General features: G+C 47.8%; 1 protein-coding gene across 1 annotated transcript; it reads right to left on the bottom strand.

Annotated features, from left to right (window-relative positions):
• Positions 1–33: 33 nt before the first annotated feature.
• Positions 34–19,283, bottom strand: COPG1 (COPI coat complex subunit gamma 1). Its single transcript, XM_058812759.1, has 24 exons — positions 19,140–19,283; positions 16,661–16,713; positions 15,871–15,951; positions 15,702–15,773; positions 14,831–14,910; positions 13,530–13,605; positions 13,319–13,411; positions 12,900–12,986; positions 12,593–12,750; positions 11,843–11,976; positions 11,206–11,273; positions 10,294–10,482; positions 9,743–9,838; positions 8,122–8,365; positions 7,677–7,752; positions 7,274–7,377; positions 7,036–7,161; positions 6,574–6,642; positions 6,066–6,208; positions 4,456–4,627; positions 3,409–3,506; positions 1,985–2,123; positions 950–1,048; positions 34–389 (listed from the first exon to the last, which is right to left on the bottom strand). Exons 1-24 carry the CDS (start codon positions 19,174–19,176, stop codon positions 259–261), a joined length of 2,625 nt encoding a protein of 874 aa, XP_058668742.1. The 5' UTR covers positions 19,177–19,283; the 3' UTR covers positions 34–258.
• Positions 19,284–19,943: the final 660 nt, after the last annotated feature.

Below are 19,943 nucleotides of genomic sequence, written 5' to 3'. Positions count from 1 at the left end.
ACGCCGGTCCCGCCCCCGACACAGCCAGGAAGAGCCACAACACTGCTTTATTGGAACCACAGCGGGAGGAGCACAGGGAGCGGCGGCTGCGACGCGGGGACAGAGCGCGGCGTAGCCGGAGATTAAAAACATGGTGATTTTATAGACAAAGCCCCAAGTACAGCTGTACTGCAGAGAACACGAAAGCTGCTGTAGTGACCGTGATCCTTATAGTGCTGTTGGTGGGGGCTCAGAGTTAGGACAGTCCTGGAAAGGGGTTTATCCGACGGAGGCCATGATCACATCCACAGGGAGCTCCTCCGCACTGCGGGCCGTGACCTGCATGGTCACCGTGTCCGTGAGAACAAGGCGAGACCGCACCAGGAGGTCATGGCCACCCCGGAACACACCTGCAGAGGACAGGGGAGGAAGCAGTGAGCACGCTGCAGGCTGCTCTCCCCTGCAAGTCTGAAGATGAACACTACTGCAACATCTGGCAAGTCCTTGTACTGGGCCAGGAGAGACCCTAAAGCAGCTCAGTTCCCATTCATTGTAACATACATGGGACTCCTGCTACTGTAAAACCCATGAAACCAAAGTGTAAAATAAACTCCAGGCGAGAAGAGATCCAGGATTGTTTAAGAGCTCCAGTATCATCTGTTCTGCTGGGTAAGGCTGCTGTCTTTCCCACACCAGGCTCACTCCAAAGCAGGATGCCACAGATCACAAAGACAGCAAATTCCACCCAGCTGAGCCCGGGGCTGATCCCAACATCCCCTCCACCACAGCACCCTCCCTGATCCCAAGACCAGTTGCTCTGCACTGCAGAGAGAGAAATCATGGCAGGAACAAACCTCAAAATCCAACCCAGAGCACAGTGAACTCCGTCAGGAACTCCTGATTATCAACAGGCAGCTCTGTGCAACCTCCCAGAGCTGCCCCTCAAGCAGAACCTCAGCCCACAGCTCACCTGCCAGGTACAGTGTGTGAGAGTTCTTGTTATCTGGCACTTTGTCTGACCGCTCACAGGGCTGCATCCCCAGGAACTTCACAATATTGCTCACTGCCTCTGTTAGAAAAAAGCAATAAAATGGGTCACAGGTACCTTAACAGGGGCACATAAAGGGCACCTAAAAGTGACTCAAGCTCTCCCTACATGTTAGAGTTCACGTTCCCTGTCCTGAGGGACACACACCACTGGTCAGAATCATGATTTTGGAGGCCACAAGGACTACAAAGACAACACACAAAAACCCCCACCACCATGGGAGAGTTTTGTCATCTGATGTAGCAAATGTGCAACAGAAAGAAGAAGGGGAGTGAGTCAGACAAGGGCAGGAGAATGCAGCTGGCTGCACTTACTGCACAGCCCTGTCAGCCTGCTCACTTCTCTGAAGACTTGAAAAGGGAGGAGATGTCTTGCAGGAGACACAGGTCTTCAGGAGAAATATGAAAAGGCTCAGGTAGAGTATTTCAAACCCCAAAGGGCTGTTCAAGGGAGCACAGAAATGGCTACAGGACAAGGACACTCTGTAAGGCATCAAAAGAACTGAGTCTTCACAGGTTTGTGAGTGAAATAGGACTCTGACACATGATGAAAGAGAAGAGGGTTTACCCCACCAGCCTCCTCACCAGCCTCATGTCTTCTGATGTTTTCATTTTTTATTACTGGTCTCAGGAAGAATGGTGGGACTTCATAACTGAACTATGGTCTGTCTGCTTGGACGGGTTAAGTGCAAGAGCAAAGCAAGCTATTCTCTTGCCTCCACAATCCAGCCTGGTCTCTACTGGTCACAAAACACTCACTAGTTTTTTGGAAACCTGAAGTAACTAATTATGACAGTAACTGCAGCTCCCTATTAAACAGCTGTGGTGCAAAGCTTGTGAAGGGTTTTGCCCCATTAGCCTTTCTGTGACAGATCTGAAGTGAGCCAGGCTGAGCCTCTGGACTCTGCCTGCAAGAGGGAAAATAAGAGCTCTGCTGTGCTCACACACCCTTCCTTACCTTCAAGGGTTTTAATAGCAGATAAAGTAAAGGTTTCTTCCTTTTCAAACTCATCACCCACTTCATCCCAGGCTGCTCCAAAGTTTGGCTTCAGAACTCGCTGGATGTGATCAGCCACTGTGACCTCCAGGTCTTCAAGCTGGTGGTAGAAAAGGTTCAAGTGAAACATGCTTGTTCTTAACCCTGAAATCCTCAGACTTTAGACTGGATCTCCTAAACTCAGGTGAATGCAGGAGACTGCCTCCACTTCCATTTCTGGTTTGCTACTGAGCAGCTGCTAGGCCTGAGAAAGACACAGTGATGCCATTTCCAGGGCTTACAAACCAGGTTCCTGCCCTGAGCACAGCCCTCGGTCTGACAGAGATCAAAGCACTGGACAAATGGCCAAAACAGAGGGAAAAACAAAAGCTTATAAATAGCTGCTTGAGCATTTGCTTCCCTGAAATGCATGTAAGCTTGTGTTTTTCCTTTCTGGCTTATCAATTTGTAGGCTGGTAAAATGAGACACTGTCAGATGTGTGCCATCACCTAACACTGGCACCAGGGTAGCTGAGCAGCTGCTGTGACTGCACCTGTGCAAGGCAGAACCAGGCTTGGCCCTCCAGAGTGTGTAATGAAGGACAGGCAATGCCCTGAAGGACACCAGCCTGCATTAATTCCAACAATTCCTGCAGAAAAGAATTTCTTCCTGATTCTAGTTGAAACACATGGAAGAGTTTAAGTATCACTCAATTGCCTTGGTGACTGGTAGGAAGCTGAAAGAAGTGTTAACCTTGTATGTTCCATTGTGAAAAACTCTCCCCACTCTTTCTGGGAAGACAGTGACTCACTGCACAGCAGCGCCTCTAATCAGATTCACAGCAGTGACAGGCAATGCACAGAAAACTGTCTCTGGAGCTAACAGGCCAGGCTGAGGCTGTGAACAACATCTCCTCCTCTCCAAGGAAGAGAGGTGCTTTGCAGCAGCACTGCTTGCAGCAGTGTCAGTGCTAGGGAGGGAAGAACAAGGATGGCAGCTTCTCTGTGCCAGGCAAGCCTCCAGACAATTAACTGTGCCACCAAAGGAGCAACTTGTGGAGAAAACAAGATGCCTGACAGCCCTCTGTCTCCATAACCCTCAGTGTGCCATTGCTGGAGCCCATAGGGCACAGTCAGCCAAACCCGGAGGATGCACCATGGCCTCCCAAAACACACATATCCTGCACAGTCAGGTGTCCATCTACAACAGGAGAACACTCCAAATGAGACAAAGCAAGCTCTGCAAACTCCCCTGTGCATCAGAAACAGCAAGAGCTCCCTCTACATGATGCTGCCCACTTTGGTGATGGTGATCACATCATTGCTTGCAGGGACCCAAGTTGAGATTGCAAAACCCCACAAACTGACAGCAGTTTCCAGGATCAGGTACATGCCCAGCTTCTTACCACATACTCATCCTCATAACCCTCATCGTCCGTCTCGCCCGTGTTGGGATCACAGTCCTTGACAGTGAATTTCATCATGCAGCTGAACGTGCAGGCCACTGGAGACAGGAAAGCAAAGGCAGAGCTCACATCACCACCACAGCCACACTGCCCTGAGGCAGAATGGGGCTGGGAGCTTTGGGGCAGCCAGGCTCTCCCTGTCACTGTCAGTAGCACAGGCTTAGCCACTGACCTAGAGAGAGCTCTCCAACAGTTTCTGTCTCTCAAGGACAAGCTATTTATTTATAACATTAAGCAAACAGTGATAAAGACAGGCTCATGATGGTTGTACAAGACTATAATCCTCAGATCAAGTGCTATTACTAATGAACCTGACATTGTGTTGGCAATACTAACTAAACATGTCCCATCAGCACCTTGTGAAGAGGCAAGATCCACACACAGGGATCAGTTCCTGTGCCTCTGAAGTGAAAGCCCCTTGCACTGCAATGCTGCAGCTCATTAATACCACTCAGCTGGGAGAAGAAGTGATGACTCATCCCTAGAAGATGGTACTGCTGAGTGAACAGCAGCAACATGGCAGCAGAGCAGTTCCAGAGCACAAACCAGGGAGCCCAAAGCACAGGTAAAGCCTGATTCATGTTCTGGACAGTGGCAAACAGGGGAGGGGGGTGTTCAATTCAAACAGACATGCCATAAATTCTAGCAGTTTGTCTGAAATACCCCTTTGCTACCCAGAGCATCTGGGCACTCTCAGCATTTTACAAGCATCAGCCTCCCCATGTCTAACACAAAGGATGAAGGCCAGCCCAGGGTGCACAAAAGACAACTCATCTGCCAGCTCTCACAGCCCAACTTGGCAGTGCTACAGCACAAGGGAACCAGCAGAGGAGAAGGAAGGCTTGACAGCCCCCAAAACAGCAAAGAAAGTCATGTTCAGCATCACTCAGGGCTGCACCCATACACAGGCTATAAATATCTGGCTGGGATGGAAGGTAGAATGTGTGAGGATAAACAATAGAGGAGAAAAGAGTGCAGACTGTTTACCTGCTGTTGGATCCTCTTCAGACAGTGCCACCAGTGTGTAGCAGGTACCTGGCTGGTTGTACACCAGGGTTTTGGCAGGTACATAGCCAATGACCTCATAGCCCTCTGTTGGCTCCATCTGCACTGTGACATTCTCCAGGATCTGATCATTCAGGGTGTTCGTGCAGTCAAACTAAACAGGAAAGGGGAAAGCAGCAACAGCTTGAAGCTGCTCACTACTCCTTGCAGAGCAGCCCCAGCTGAGGCACAGGGGGAGCCTGGTGTAAGCCTGTGAACCCCCAGCTCTCTGTGCTTCCATGGTGCACCTCACCATCAGCTGGCTCATGACAGAGCAACTTGACTAAAAAGTGCTCATTTAAATGCTTTAGGGGAGAAACTGAAACCTTGCTGGGGAGTCCAGTGCTCCAGCAAGCTTTTTTTTTTAACGAAACAAGACTTAAAAACAAACCAGCACACACCAATCCAAGGCCTGCCCTCTGCAACTCAGGCAGGATCACACATTCAGTGAGGGCAGGGATGTGTCAGATTTTGCCTGTTTCAGTTCCACCAGTTAGTATGGAACCTTTTCCTTCAATTTCCAGTAATTCCTAGGTTAATTCTTTGCTCTACAGAAATGCCAGTACTGTGTTGTCTGCATCATCCCACTTGAAGCTACAGGGACTCAGTGCCTTCACAGCAGATGGAAAGATGATTGTTTGCATGGCTTGAACAAGGTACAGCTTGAGCAAGTTTCAGCAAGCCTGAAGTTTTCAGCAAGTCTAAACTTGCTGATCAGACTTTGTTCCAGCTGCAATGCCAAATCTCTTAAGCTCACACAATTACATCTGGTGGATGGACAATAGAAACAAAGGTCAAGCCCTGTGAGGGCAGTGTAAGCAGTTCTGAGCTTTGAGGAAGGAGCTGGCTAAGGACAAAACGCTGCAGCTCACAAGCTAGCAAAGGACTCACTGTGCCTCAGACTCCCTGAAACCCAGGCAAAGGGACTGGCACATCAATCCTAACATCCCACATTTAGCAGCAGTGTGGTACAGCCCAAGCCAGAATGTACAGAAGAAACCACCTGTGCTACAGGCTAAAACAAAACACAGCAGATGAAGAGCTCTCCCCACTGGATCTCTTTCTTGGGTACCATTTTCAGCTTCTCAGATGTAGTAAGCTTCACTCTTTCATGCCCAAACCATAGAAGAAAGAACAGATTCCCCTGCCAACTCCTGAGTGAGAATAGCCCCACCTAGTGCTTGTTGGATTTGTCTGTACCTGTAAGCATTGTTCAGACACACCACCCACCCTTATTCATTTTCTTTGGGGTTCTGTTACCATGGATAAGAAATTAAGGACTACTCATTGCAGTGTTGTGCTTTGAACACAGACTGTGGGTGCTGCATCTCTGCAAGTGTTTAAGGCCAGGCTGGATGGAGTTCTGAGAAACCTGGTCCAGTGAAAGGTGTCCCTGTCCATGGCAGAGGGGCTGACATTAGATTATCTTTAAAGTCACTTCCAACTTAGGCCAATCTATGATATCCCTGAGAGATATCTTCACAACGAAGCTTTTAGCCAGTCAAGAGCTTATTTTCTGACAGCCCTCAGCAGCACCCCCCATAGCTACCCACCTGGAACACCATGTGGCTGACAAAGGTGTGCTTTGTGCAACGAACCACATACTCTGTCTCCAGCTCTGTCAGGGCCACAGGCTCTGGGGAGGACTTGAACAGTGGGCCCAGCCCCCGGAACTCTGGGATGGCCCCCAGTTGCTCTGAAACAGAGGACACAAATTACTGCCTTCTCAAGACACAAGGAGGTGTTAGCAGTGTCAAACCCCTTGTTTCAGCTGCCAGAAGCTGCTACAGCAAGGAACTATCCATCAAATACTCCTAAACATTCCCTAGAGATTTTTAAAATGAAAAAGAGACATCCTTTGCTCATGTCTACTGCTAGACAGAAAAAAGAGGACTGCAGGCACCCCCACCCTCCAGGAGTGACCAGCTGACCTTAAGCTGGGAGCTCACGTCACTTCCTGTAAGAAGGTAAGAAGAAGCCAGAGGGGCTAAGGCAGGCTCAGCAAGAGGTGGCTACAGAGCTCTCCCACAGGGACAGAGCAGAGGCCTTGCATCAATTTACCTTGGAATATTTCCTGCCGTGTTGCTGCCACTTTCTCTGGCTGTTTCACTACAGCAACGGGGACATTTTCTGCAAATGAGAAAGAAAGCACTCAAACAAAAACAAACCCAAAAGAGTTGAAGGGGAAGAATAAGGAATTACTAAAACAGAATGATCAATGTCTAAAGAGGAATTTGACTATGGAAAGCAAGGGAGCTCATTCTCATTTGATGTAGACTAGACACCCCTACTTGGCTTCCTAAGCAGCTTTAAAACTGCAGCAGCTCCACTGAGGATTGCCAGCTACTACTATTATTAGCAGTTGGGACTAAACTGAAACATTAATGTGAGAGCAACCAGATTTGCAGGCCTTAGTCTTTCCAGGAGATGCAATCCCACAAAATTCAAATGGGATGGAGCCCAGCAGTTCTCAGCAAGCCTAGTGCAGGGAATCACCAGCATTCAGGGGACCTGATTCCTCACCTGCTCTTTGCTCAATGATAGGAGCTGTTGCCAAAGGAACAGATTTCAAGTCAAAGGGTTTCTCAGAGGGCTCCAGGGTGTACTGATGCAGAGCCCTCTCCAGGCCAGGGATGGACACCGTCAACCCTGGGGACAGAAGGGACAGGTCACTGAAACCACAACAATGCCAGGTCTTTAGTTTAACTCTTGTTAGACCAGGAAAGAGGTGCAGACTTGTTTTAAGGCCTTCCTGCAGTACCATTCAGGATGTAGCCAGCATTGAGGGCCTTCTGCTTCTGCTCCAGAACATTCAGGTAGAAGGTAGCTCTGTCTCTCACTTCATTGTCATCATCCATCACACACCTGAGGGGAAAGTGGAAAACTTTCTTCAGAATCCACATCACTAAGAAACATCACAGGGTCAGTAAAAACATGCCATAGGGGAGATCCAGCAATGTCCTAGTAATTATATGAGAAAAGCAGTAATCTGCCACACATGGCTTCTGTCCACTTTGTGGTGCTGAATGCACTGGTGATCCTGTCACAGGATCACAGGTACCCCCTGCACCTTCTCAGACCCACAGGTAGGAGAGACTAGACAAGCTCTCAAGCAAACAGGGTATTTCAACAAGGATGTTGAAAAACTCTAAGTCCCAACTGACCTTCTCAGTAACACCAAGATACTAGGTAACATCTCCTCATTCTGAGCTCCAAACTTTGCAAGGGCACTTACAGCACCTGTAGCAAAAGTAATGAAAACTGAATTAGAAAGCAAAGGAATCAGCTGAAGTTTCCTCCATTTCTCAGCCTTGATCAAACATCATGTCAGAGATGCTACACTAGTAAACTGTGTACATTAGTAAAACTGTGACTAGAAAGAAGCAGAGGTGAAGTGTTAGCGTGCTACCCTTTGTCTGGTTTCAGAACCAGTGCATATCCCTTCCCACTTCTCAGCCACAGGCCGCCTCTTCCATCAATACTACTGCAGGATCTTTGCTGTATAAAACAATCTGCTCAGGCCTAGAGGAAATCACAACCCTCAAAAGCAGAGGCATTCATACACTATGGCTGTGTAAGGGCAGAGAACTTTCCAGGTCTGTCACTTACCTGCCCGGACTTCTTCGTGCTCCAGAACAACCCTGTTGTAGATGAAGCGAATATATTTGGAGGGGTTGTTGGTTTTGGGCCCTTCCTGCCCCAGGAGGTGGAGGATACGAGTGGCCAGCACAGTGAACTCACAGTCCTCAATGAATTCACAGAGGTGAGACAGGCCTGTCTCTTTGCTCTCTGAGTTCTCCTCGATAATGCTGATGATGCAGTCCACGATGGCTCTCTTGTATTCAAAGCCACCCTGAGGAGCAAAAGGGAACTGCTCAGCTGGAAACATCAAAGTATTTTAGAGACTCTGAGCTAGCCAGACAGGAGAAGCATTCCTTTGAAAGGTCACTCACATTCAGTGTTTTTTAATGTGTGCTTGAAAGGAGGAGGGCAGTAATTCTGCCCTCACTTTTGACCCTCTTTACACCCAGAGGGCCAGCTAATATTCAAGCTCTCTTGCCAGCTCCCTTCAGAATGGCTGTACTGGAGAAAAAAAAAAAACAGAGTCCTAACCCAAGAGTAAAAGGATTCATCTGGCTGAAGGGTTTTTATCTCCATCAAAATCCTCCACTGCTAGAATTAGTGCTTAAAACCAGCCATATGGAAGGAGAAAAAACCCAACCCTCTCCCCTTTAGCACTAGATATCTGAGGATGAATCACAAGAGAAACGTATGAAGGATTGTATCTGCCACAGCAGGACACAGCAAATAGCTCTATTAGTGTGGGATGATAGGCAATCAATACCTCCCCAGGTACAGCCACAACCTGACATGCCAGTAATGCTTGGCAATCTCAGACATTATTTACTGATGTCCTCTGTACACACCAGGGATTAAACTGCACACTACCCTCTGCCAATTACATGCACAGTGCTGGGCATTTGGATCTTTCTGAGCTACTTCAGATTAAAAAAGCTTTAAAACAGAATGCTTTGAAGTACAAAACCACATTCAAAATGATACCATCCACCCACAGAAAATATGGGAAAGGAGAATGGTCCATTTTTCACAGGAGCAAAATGAGATGCTCCAGTTTGCTCCCAACGGAGAGGCTGTAATTGGCAGGAAGTGATGTCACAGCAAGCAGTGGTGCCAGCTGTGCTGCAGACATGTTGGATCATTTAGAAACAGCCTCAGCAAACCTCTGTAAAGCTGTCTTTCTGTGATTTTTGTCTGACTGAATGCAGAGAATGGTTATAGGTACTCGTGATCCCTTCACTGCCAGAACACAGACACCAGAACAAAAGTGGTCCCGTGTCATCAATAAATAGGTTGTTATTGAATCTTTGTGTACAAGACAAAACTTCTTGGAATTTGCTGTCAAAGTATAAAAGAAACTGGTTCAAATGTGAAACACACATGGACTGCCAACAGATCGGCTGTTGCTAGCATTTGCTTTGAGAGTTAATAAACCCCCATGTAAAAAAAATCACATAATGAAAATCACACTAAAAATATGCCTGGCAGTATGCTTATAACTATTGTGCACAGCTGGGCATTTCTGCAGTTAGACTGCAAGCCTTTTAGAGAGAGGCTTTCACTGCACAGCCTTAACAGTAAAAGCTTGACACTCATAGGGAGCACTGTTATGCCCACAAGCAAGGCAGACACAGCTGTCCTGCACACTCACCTCCTCCCGGAGCATAGTGAAGAGGAAGTTCATGAGGACAGCGTGCTTGCGAGGGTACTTCTGGCACAGAGCATTGATGGCCTGCACCACTACCACCTGCAGGAAAAGGGGGCAAGTAAAAAACAATTCTGTTTCACCCTGCAGGAAAAAATAGCTGAGTTGTATCAATTTTCTGCTGGCCTCCCTAGGCTGGAAATTACATTTTTGTGTTTGTTTATTCAACAAATGAAGTTCCAGGAGGTACAATATTAAGAATTGGAGGAGATAGATCTTTATGCACTGGCCAGCCCATAAAGAAAGCCCACACCCACTGGAAAGAAGAAAGATTTAATTCTCAGAAGGCATCTCCCCAGAAGACAGCACATGACTTTGGAGATGTAGGACTGAGGCATGGCTTAGACAGACAGCCTCAAATACATTTTCCTCCCTGCAAATATTCTGCTGCTTCTGGAAGCAGCTCCATGCAGGTTTAGAGCATACACACAAACATGGACAAAGACCATGAGGTTTCTTCAGGAATGTGGGTGTCCCTCCTCCTCCCACTTCCTTACTTTGAACTCATCAGAGATTTCTGACATGAAAGAGGAGATCTGCTTCATGAGCCGGTCGATGCTGCTCTCACTGCCGGTTTTCAGCAGCGTGGTGATGGCCAGGGTGGCGATGCTGCGGTTGGAGTCTGTCACAAGGTTCTCCAGGTCCAGGTTACAGGCAGTCACAGCAGATGGGTGCTTCATGGCCACCTGCAGCAGCCAAGGAAGAATAAAAATCCCTCAAGAGATGCAAAAAGCCCAGCTGGCAAAACCCAGCAAAACTCACTCCTTCCCATAGAAATGAGTGGTATAGACTACACATGAGGGACATCTCAGCTAATCTGGAGTTAAGGTAACCAGCTCTTGTTTCCTGCAGAATTGCACCCCTTGCTGGAAGAAAAGCAGTAGCAGTAAACAGTCTTTTATTATTTTTAACTCTCTGATTTTGCTCTATATAGTAAGAAAAGAAAGCTGTGAATTCCCAACAAAAATGTAGCCAGACTAGCTGTGCAAAACAGCTCTGTAGGCAGAAGCACAGCAGTTACCAGACACTACTATTCTCTTTTTCTTTTATAGTGTTTATAAGGAGAAGGGAAAAGCTGGAGTAAAGACTGCCACAGAGCAGGCAAGAAGCATCACCAAGGTTTGATCCCCGTTTTACAAGGAGCTTCCACACCATGGGAAGCTCAGAAGGAAAAGCAGTAACACTAAGACTAGTGACATTCTAAGAGACCAGTGAAAACTACCAGGGTTTTTTTTCTTCTGTAGAGTGCTCTTTGAGGTTTTATTCCAGACAGAAAGCAATGAAATGTAAGGCTGTAGCACAAGACAGAGGTTATTCACACAAAATCTTCACATAACCTGACTGCCTTCTGCAGTCTGCACCTCCTGCACATGAGACACTACTGGAGCTCCCAAGGGACTGATTCCTACCTTGTTGAGGGTACGGACGGCTGCGTATCTTAGTGCTGCTTTCGGGGAGCTGCAGAACAGCTGCAGAACTGCAAGGTGGTAAAACCAACACAGGCAGATGTTTAGGCACTCTGTTATTGAGAGCATTTCATACCTAAAGCAAGAGCTTCAGCAAAGAGACAGTTGCAAGCATAAGGTAACTAGAAAAATGCTTAAGAAGCAATTGTACTTATAACAGATTCTTCCCTGTTTCTTTTCCCCTTTGCCTTTGTCACACTCCTGCTGACAACTAACTCTTACTTACCTCCACCTTCTTCCACAGTGCTGTTATCCTCTGCTGCTTGTGAAAGCCAAATTCATCACCTTGTCATCTTTCCTATTAAGTTAATTTGAACTGCTGTTCTCTATTTCATGCAAACCCTGCTCCTATCCCAGAACTGACCCATGAAGTAACAACACTTGAGCCCCAGGAAATACCTTTACAAGAACAAAGCATTTCCCACACACCACAGGCTCTCAGCAGCAGCATAAAGCAACAAAGGACAGAGCAGCATAAAAAGCCTGACACTACACAAGGCCCTTGTTTCTTGGGGCAATCAGCAGGGTCACCACTGAAAGCTCACAATTCCCTTTCCATGACCATGAGCACCACACTTACCTGAGACTGCTGGAGCCAACTCCTTGGCAGTGCAGTTGGGCAGGTTAACAATGGCAGATGCAGCTTCATACACCACCATCTCATGCTTGTTTCTCAGGCAGCTCTCAATGAAATCAAACAGAGGGCTGTCGCGGCTAAGGGACAAAAAAACCCCACAAGACTGTATTAAAACAAAGGTCCCAAGAGAAATCAAGAATTCAGCAGCAGAAATGGGCAGGTCCCACAGCCCTTGGAAGAGTAAAAGCAGCCATAAACCAACTTTGTCCCCAGATTTTGCAGTTGTCATTATACTGTACTTCCAGCATGCTTGACAGTCAGGCTGCCTTCTGAGAAGACACCCTCTGCCTTACAGCCTAAAGGGAATCCCCCTCAACTCTCACACAGTAGGAAATGAGTGTACACACCACAACTCTTATCCACAAGGAAGCCACACTGCATACATGCTAGATAAACAATTACAGAAGAATAAACAATTATAGAACGCAGAGAAAATGAAGTAAAACAGAACAGCTATGCAAAACAGTCCAGAGAAACAAAATAGAATTTGATGTGCAAGCAAGACTCCCAGAAACCACCTCAAAACAACCATGAAGACACCCTGTATTTTCTCTGCTTTTATGCACCAATAAGAGGGTAGAAGTTGCATGCTGCTCTTCAAAGACAGAAATAATAAGATGGCAAGTGAGTCTGCAAGAGGAGATGGAAGCAGGACCAGGAAGTTCCTTCAGCAGGGCAAAGGAGCCCGTTCACCTGCCAGCCTCCTCCTCCAGCAGCTTGCTGGCTATTCGGATCATCAGGCAGTAGGCAAACGGGGACTTGAGGCCATGGCGTGTGAACTTGCTGAGCATCTTGTTGACTGCCAGGCGGTCGTTCTTCCGCACGTGGTACAGCAGGCCCAGGGCGTGGTACTGTGCAGGGAAAGAGAATGTCACAAACCCACGGTGGGTTCTTCCCCCTTTGTCCCCTCTGTCACCCAGAGGTGCCTGGCTGAGCTCCAGCAGTTTGCTCCATGCCCAGCTGCTGGAGGCTATTCCCCTGCTGGAGGTGGGTGTCCTACCTGCACCATGATATTGTCACTGGAAGCTGCCTCCTGAGCCTCATTCACCCAGCGCTTCACCACATCATAACTGGTCTTCAGCAAGTGCTGGAAGGAGATGGAGCCACAACAACCCATGAGATAAGAATGAAGGAAGCTTTGGGAATTTCAGCTTATCTTAAGAAGAAATGAGCCTTCCCCATGAGTGTGCTGGTAGTAGCAATTTATAGAAGAATAAGGGATCAGCCTGCAGAGATCTGGCCATGACAGCTGCAGCCTCAGGAGGTTGATGATCTCTAACAAAGTCAGCGCCAGTCCCTCAGTTCACAAAGACAGGAATAACAACAAAATCCTGGAACTCCCAAGATGTCCAGTCCCACCACAGATGACTGCTTCCCTGGCTGATTGTCCCTCAGGCCTGTGCTGCAGGGAGTACATACCAAGGAAGACACGAGAGCAGAGCTGGACACACTTGGCACTTTGTCAACGATCGCCTGCTTCATGTAGCGCTCAATGGCCTGCAGCATGGTACTCTGCAGGGAGAGGGAAACAACACTGACATGGGAAAGCCTTTCTGACTGTGAAAGGCATGGGGTAAAGTAGGAAAAAGTGAAGCACACAGAGCTGCCCCATGGGAAAAGCAGCACTTACATCAGTGATCTGACAGAGTGCTCTCACAGCAGGGCCTCGGTAATTGTCATCCTTCCCAGTCATGTCTTTGGTTAAGCTGGGGAAACAGGAAGCTCTCAATATGGCACTCCTGAGCCAGCAGCTCTCAGGTGCACACCCAGAGCACACAGAGCAGCAGGCAGCCAGCATCATGGCTGAATGCCAAGCAGGCAGCTGCAGGTCTCAGGCAAATCTCACTGGGGTGGGAAGGCAGGAGGAAAAGATCAGTACTCAGGTCAGTGGAAGACCAACTGTGAAGGGCCAGGAATTCATCATATTGCAGCACTAGAGACTGGCTTCTGCCTCAGCCCTCTACAGACCCTATACTGACCTGCTCCTGACTCCCCAACAGGACATCTGACTGGCATGATGTCCTAGGTTACAATACAAAGATGTATTCTATTTCCATCCTCAAGAGCTGCTGAAAACAGGAGGGGTATTATTTTTTCCTTATCTCCTGTTAATGGGCCCATCAATGCCTTGCCAATGACTCAGAGATATCAAGGACGCACCACATGACTCAGATATCAGCCCATTGTGAGATGCTGTGCCCAGGGGAGAGGAGCTAAGCATCCCTACCTGGATATAATCTGGGCCTTGGCACAGAACAGGCAGCCCTTACCCCCTGGTTTCCAGAGGACAAGAGATACCAAATCTTTTCTATGAGATCACCACTTCAACAAGACCATTTAATCTGGACTGCTACTACCACTCTAACTAGCAGGGTGTCATGTTCAGGTTGTATTCTCACTCTGTCAGTGTTTTTTATTTTTTCCCTTTTACTAATAAATTGTATTTCTGACTTAAGAGTCTCTCACTGGTTTTGTTTTCAAACCAGAACACATGATCAGCAATTCAGGAATGACTCACAGAGGGAATTTTGTTCCCTGGTGAAGTCACATTCAGTGCTGCTACAGAAGTAAATCCTTTACCTGTTGAAAGCCTTGGGATTTAGGCCAGAATTCTTCAAAACATTTCAAGGCAGTCAGATAGGAGTTAATGAAAAAGCCTTTGCAAAAGGGGCAAAGCCAGCAGTGCTACCATATCATGTAACCAAGAGACACTCCAGACATCCATGGACATGGGATATGGGGACACAGCATATTCTGCACACATCACTACGAGTTTAATGTCTGTATTTTATTGGTCTTTTATAAAGGAAAGCTTTTTCCTCACCAAGGGCATTCCCTATCATCATCCTGCTCAGGGACTACTCGAAGAAGCTGGACAGACATTACTGAAGAGCATGTCAACATTACAGCAGGAAAAGTGAAGTGACTGACCTGCTAGTAACAATGATCACATCTTCTGCAATAGAAGACATCTCCTTGATAGTGAGGTAACACATCCTGCGAAGAGTTGGCTGGCAAGGAAAAAAGCAAGAAGAACATCAGCTGAGATGGTCCCAGATAGGAAGGGATCTCAGTTTTCCCTGCTTACATAATTTTATCATGACAATGCTGATACCTTCAGAGTGCATCACTCCCTGAGTGTAAAAGATTAACAAAATCCAGGCTGATTAACAAAACACCTCTTCTTCTTTTAATCCCTCAGTCTTAGGGTGAGGCCACAGAGATACCAGATCTAGCTGGATCTACAGTTTCATCTTCCATTTGTCATACATATGAACAAGGAGAAAGCCTTGAAACTATTTGATGGTTTGGTGGTTGAAAGCCTTGTGTTGCTCCAAAAGCAAGAAACCAAACAATGTCTATTCCTGAGTCTGGGGATTTCTGCAGTGGTCTCATGATTTTAAAGCCTTGCAGTTTGGGGGACAACTAATGACAGTGCTACTGCTGTGAGTAGGCACTAACTCCTTGACTCCTCCAAACACACAATTGTTGACTCTCAGCAGGACATTTTAATGCTGGGCACAAAGCATATTAAAATCCACCTGCCTACCACAATTTCAGAGTTAAAAGGCAATTTAGAGAGAGGAATCTCTGCCTCAAGAGCAGTGCATACTTCAGTTAAGCTGCTACAAGATCTGGGAAGGGCTAGGAAGCTGATTACCATTTCTAAACTGTCACCCTACTCTTCCCACTCAGATCAGGTAGCTTCAGACAGGACAGAAAAGCTGATTTTATAAAACTGTGTATCTCAAGGGACAACTTGTCCCACCAGGTAAATAGAGAAAACCAAAGGCAGACTTACATCATTGGACTGAAACAGCTTGGTCATAGCAAAGAAGGATTCGGTGGCTTCCATGACACCAAGGTGCTCCCCCTAGTTGTGTGGAAAGAAGAAAGGAAATCCCAAATATCACAACCAGCTTTGGGCCTGATGCACATGTCTGTACAGATGTATATTTTCTCTCTCTTACCTGGTTTATGAGATACAAGATCTTGGTGAGGATATGAGCACATTTTCGTGGGTTTATGGGAGTCTCATTAAACACTCGAGCCTGGAAACAGAGCACAGATAAGGACTGACACTGACTCACTCACTGTGAGTGAGGCATGGCAAGACATATAATGACTTTGGATCAGATTTCCCTTTAATTTCTGTTAAACATGGACCCCCTTTAAACAGCTGGTTTTGCAGTCTGGGATTACAAATCCAAGAGCAATGGAGGTTTAAAGGCTAAATTGTCATCACACTTTCACCCACACTGGTCTGCACTGTGTACTAGCTAAAACACCACCCTTCTGACAGACAAACTTGAGCTTGCTGAGGCTACAGGAGCCAACACCATTCCCAACCTCAGAGCAAACAGAGAATGCTGAAACAACAGGGGCTGGGGATTGAGAATGGCATTTTTCAGAGAAAATTCATAAAACTCTTTAATAACCACTCACACCCCTCTCACTAATATTGTCGTCCACAAGACATTTGGGGTGTCCAAGGCACTTTCCCAATCTCCCTGCTTTGGGGTGAGCTTTCCCAGATAATTTCATTCCTTTTATTACTATTTATAGTTCACAGTCTTTTATTTGTTACAGAGACCACTTCAACCTTGTTCCTTTATCTGTCCAGTAATAAAATAAGAACTGTTGCTCATCTCTTTCAGAGCAAGCAGGACTGCAACAAACCCTCATTTTCTTGCTGAAGTTCTCCAGTGACCTACTCAAGAGAGGGAGAGACTCAATAAAGGACATGGTCTGAACATTTACCTCTTGCAAGACTGCACTCTTCTCCAGGTGCTGGAATGGGTTGGAATTCCCACCTGCAAAACAAAGAGAGTAAAAGTCTCTCCAAGGATAGACTTCCATGGGAAAGCAATTTTTTAACCATGCCCATACTTTGAAAGCAGTCTGAGCATTTTGGGGTGATTTTTTCACAAACACCAAGCAATGAGAGCACCCTCTTTGAAGTAATATTAACTGGATGTCTTCATGGCAGGCAGGGAAGGCAGAGCAGACTGACATTATTCAATTTGCCCATTCTTCAATTTGCCATCCCCTCCAGAAGTAACTGATGTGAGCTGAGGCAGACTGATCAGCTGTAAAATAACTGTGCTGCACTGTATCCCCAAAGACTATTTCCACCCTGGGCTGGGAGCTTGCTGGCAGTTAGAGCATCAAAGGACAGGCCTAGGAACAAAAGCTTAGACAGAAAGAGGTATTGCTTGCCAGACTGGTGAGTCAGGAGTGCTTTATCCCTCCCATATAAACCAAACAAAATTCCACCAGTAAAGTATTTTTGGCTTTATCACTAATTAAGAGAACAAGACAGCAGACTAGATAGGCTGGACACAAAGTAACTTTCATTGTTCCACTTAACAGAGTAAATTATACTAAATAATTAGAATCCCCCAGCAATTAAGGATGAAATAATCAGAGGGAAAAGCACTATCATTCTGCATGGCCTCCATTAGATTGCCTCCCAAGCATTTGTGAGCTGCAGCTTTTCAAAGGCTGCTAGTTATTGATAAGCAGGTTTTAATTAGAACCTATGTTCAGCCTGGCCCTGGGACAGAATGCAGCCTTTTTCAGGGTTGTTCTAGTGCTTGTTCCAAAGCCTGGTCCACCAGAGAGAACCTCTCCTGGGCCAAAATCTGACCTGACCCAAGCTCGAAGCACCCCAGGCTGGTGCCAGGAGCCCTCTCTAGAGTAAGCCTTACATACAAAAGCAAACACATCTGCACTCTGGCTCCTTCCTGGTTCATAACATGCCCTCCTCTAGCTCAGGAGGAGTCTGCAAAGGCAGCAGCTGGCTGAACAAAACACAGACACTTATGTGAGGTTGAAGAGGTAGAACAAAGCGAGGGGAAAGTGCAAAAATGTCTCTAGTAGGAGTATGAACCAGTTCTAGGATAAATATGTTAATGTGTTCCAAAAATCTGCCTAGCAGCCCAGTATTTCCATGGTCCAGGATGTCTATAATCCTTAAATCAGCCCTGAATAACACTGCATCACCTCTTTATCCTTCATTGTGCTAAGGATCCTGAAATACATTGTACATGGGGTCTCAGTCCTCACAGCACCCCGCCTTAGTTTTCTTCCATGGAGAGGGAGGGCAGAGCAAATGTTGTGTGTTCATAAAGTTCCTAATATTGGATAACTAACAACAATTTATTCTGATTTGTAGAGAAACATAATTTTGTGGCCAAAATGACATGTCAAAGGGAGTGGGAGCAGGTCATCCAAGGCTAGCAAAACTATGGAAAGCAAAGGCACAGAAGCCAATTAACTGGATCTGTGCATCTCCTGCCAGCCCTAGCCATAGTAATGTAAATAATTTGATGGGTGTGGCAAGGTGCAAATGAAGAACAGCCCCCAAAATTAAAGCCAAGAGCAATTCCCCTCCAAGAGCTGCCTCACTAAATTCTCTGCTTATCAAGATGTCACTGGAGGCCTTGGAAAAGGGAAACAACAGCAAAACATTGAATGCCCATTACGATAAAAAGAAAGCACAGCCACACAGAACAATCACCAAGATGTAAGCTGAATCAATTTGCTCCAGGACACACTGATTTGTTATGCAGAGCAAGATGTGTAGAAGGCTTCATAGGAAGATGAAAAAGATAACACAAAGCTAAGCCATGAAAGAAAACACTGTCTTAAGATGCATCGCTTCCACCCGAATTACACACCACATAAAATACCAACTTCTTCCTTACTAATCGGCCTAAAGTTTTGAAAAGTCAGGCACGAAACTTTGTGTTTTCTTGATGCTCTCAGATTTTCTGATCCATTGAAAGCAGCAGTGATTGTGGGGCCAGAAACGATGAACTGGATTCTACCCGGCCATAGCACCTGGTTCCAGAGCTGGGCAGCTGTGAACAGCGCTAATGTGCTCAACATTTAGTCCCAGGCTCTGCACCTGCTGATGTGGCAGTAACCTCGGGGTGCTGTGCCCATACAACCAGTTTATCCTCCGGCTGCGGCTGCGAGGAGGAGGCAGCAGACTGCTCTAGTGCTCCCATAGTGCTCCCCACCGGTTCCATGCACACCAGCAAGCCCCCGCCGCCAAGCTGGCACCGAGCCTCCCCTCCCAGCTCCCCCTGTCCCTCACAGACCCCCCGATTTCCACAGGAGGGGTCTCTTCCCTCCCAGCTTTCCCCGCAGGCACGACGGGCTCCCCCTCACCGATCCCCTCCGTGCCCTCAGAGGGGTCGCTCCCCTCACAGCGCCCCCGGCCTCCCCTCACCCGACTCCTCGTCCTTCTTGTCGAACTTCTTCAGCATGGTGCTACCGAGGGGCCTGTGGCTGCAGCCCTCCCGTCCCGTGGCAGTCCCAGCCTAGATCCTGGTCCCGATCCCGGTCCCGGTCCCGGCACGGCCCCCGCCCCTTCCTGCCCCCGCCCTTTCCTGCCAGCCTGTCACTGTCACCGCGGCCGCCGCACTGCGCAGGCGCGACACCGCCCCCGGTGACGTATGCAGGGCGTGGCACGGAGCAGTGACTGACATGAAGGGGGCGGGGCCAATCGACAATAGCGCGATCTGATTGGTGGAGGGCAGGGCGAGGGCGGGGCTGGCGGGGGTCCGGGTAAGGGTCCGCGCTGGAGGGACCCCGGGAATGCAGGGGCAGCCCTGGGGACACCGGGACACTGCTCGGCACACTGGGGCTGAGAGAGCGCAGGGCAGGAGGCACCGGTACCAGTGGAAACACTGATGATGAGGGTGGCACTGGGATTCCTGAGCTGGGCAGGGGAAGGGCGCTGGGGAGGTGAGGGGGCACTAGGGGCAGACGGGGCTGAACCGTGGGGGCACGCTGGGTCTCGGGGAGGACAGATGAGACGCGGGAGCAGAACATGGAAATGAGGAGATCCTCGCGGGCTCAGCGTCCCAGGAACAATTGGGAGGGGCAGGGGACAACAGTTGTCACTCAGGCTTCCTGCCCTGGAGTGTCCCACTCGGATGCACCAGCTCTGGCAGGTCTTCCTATGACCGCTGTCCCCCACTGCTGATGGTGCCTTGTCTCTACCTCGGACCCCAAACTCCAGGTTCAGCCC

The sequence above is a fragment of the Ammospiza caudacuta genome, chromosome 12 (genome assembly GCF_027887145.1).
Source record: "Ammospiza caudacuta isolate bAmmCau1 chromosome 12, bAmmCau1.pri, whole genome shotgun sequence".
NCBI lineage: Eukaryota > Metazoa > Chordata > Aves > Passeriformes > Passerellidae > Ammospiza > Ammospiza caudacuta.
This window is presented reverse-complemented; position numbering and strand designations above follow the sequence as displayed.

Excerpts from the sequence above, each read along its gene's own strand:
- COPG1 (XM_058812759.1), bottom strand. The coding sequence starts at position 19,176 with ATGCTGAAGAAGTTCGACAAGAAGGACGAGGAGTCGG. Across the intron at positions 14,911-15,701 it reads AGCTGTTTCAGTCCAATGAT|CCAACTCTTCGCAGGATGTG; the intron begins GTAAGTCTGCCT and ends TTTCCTTGCCAG. Across the intron at positions 6,209-6,573 it reads ACGGCAGGAAATATTCCAAG|AGCAACTGGGGGCCATCCCA; the intron begins GTAAATTGATGC and ends CCTCTGTTTCAG.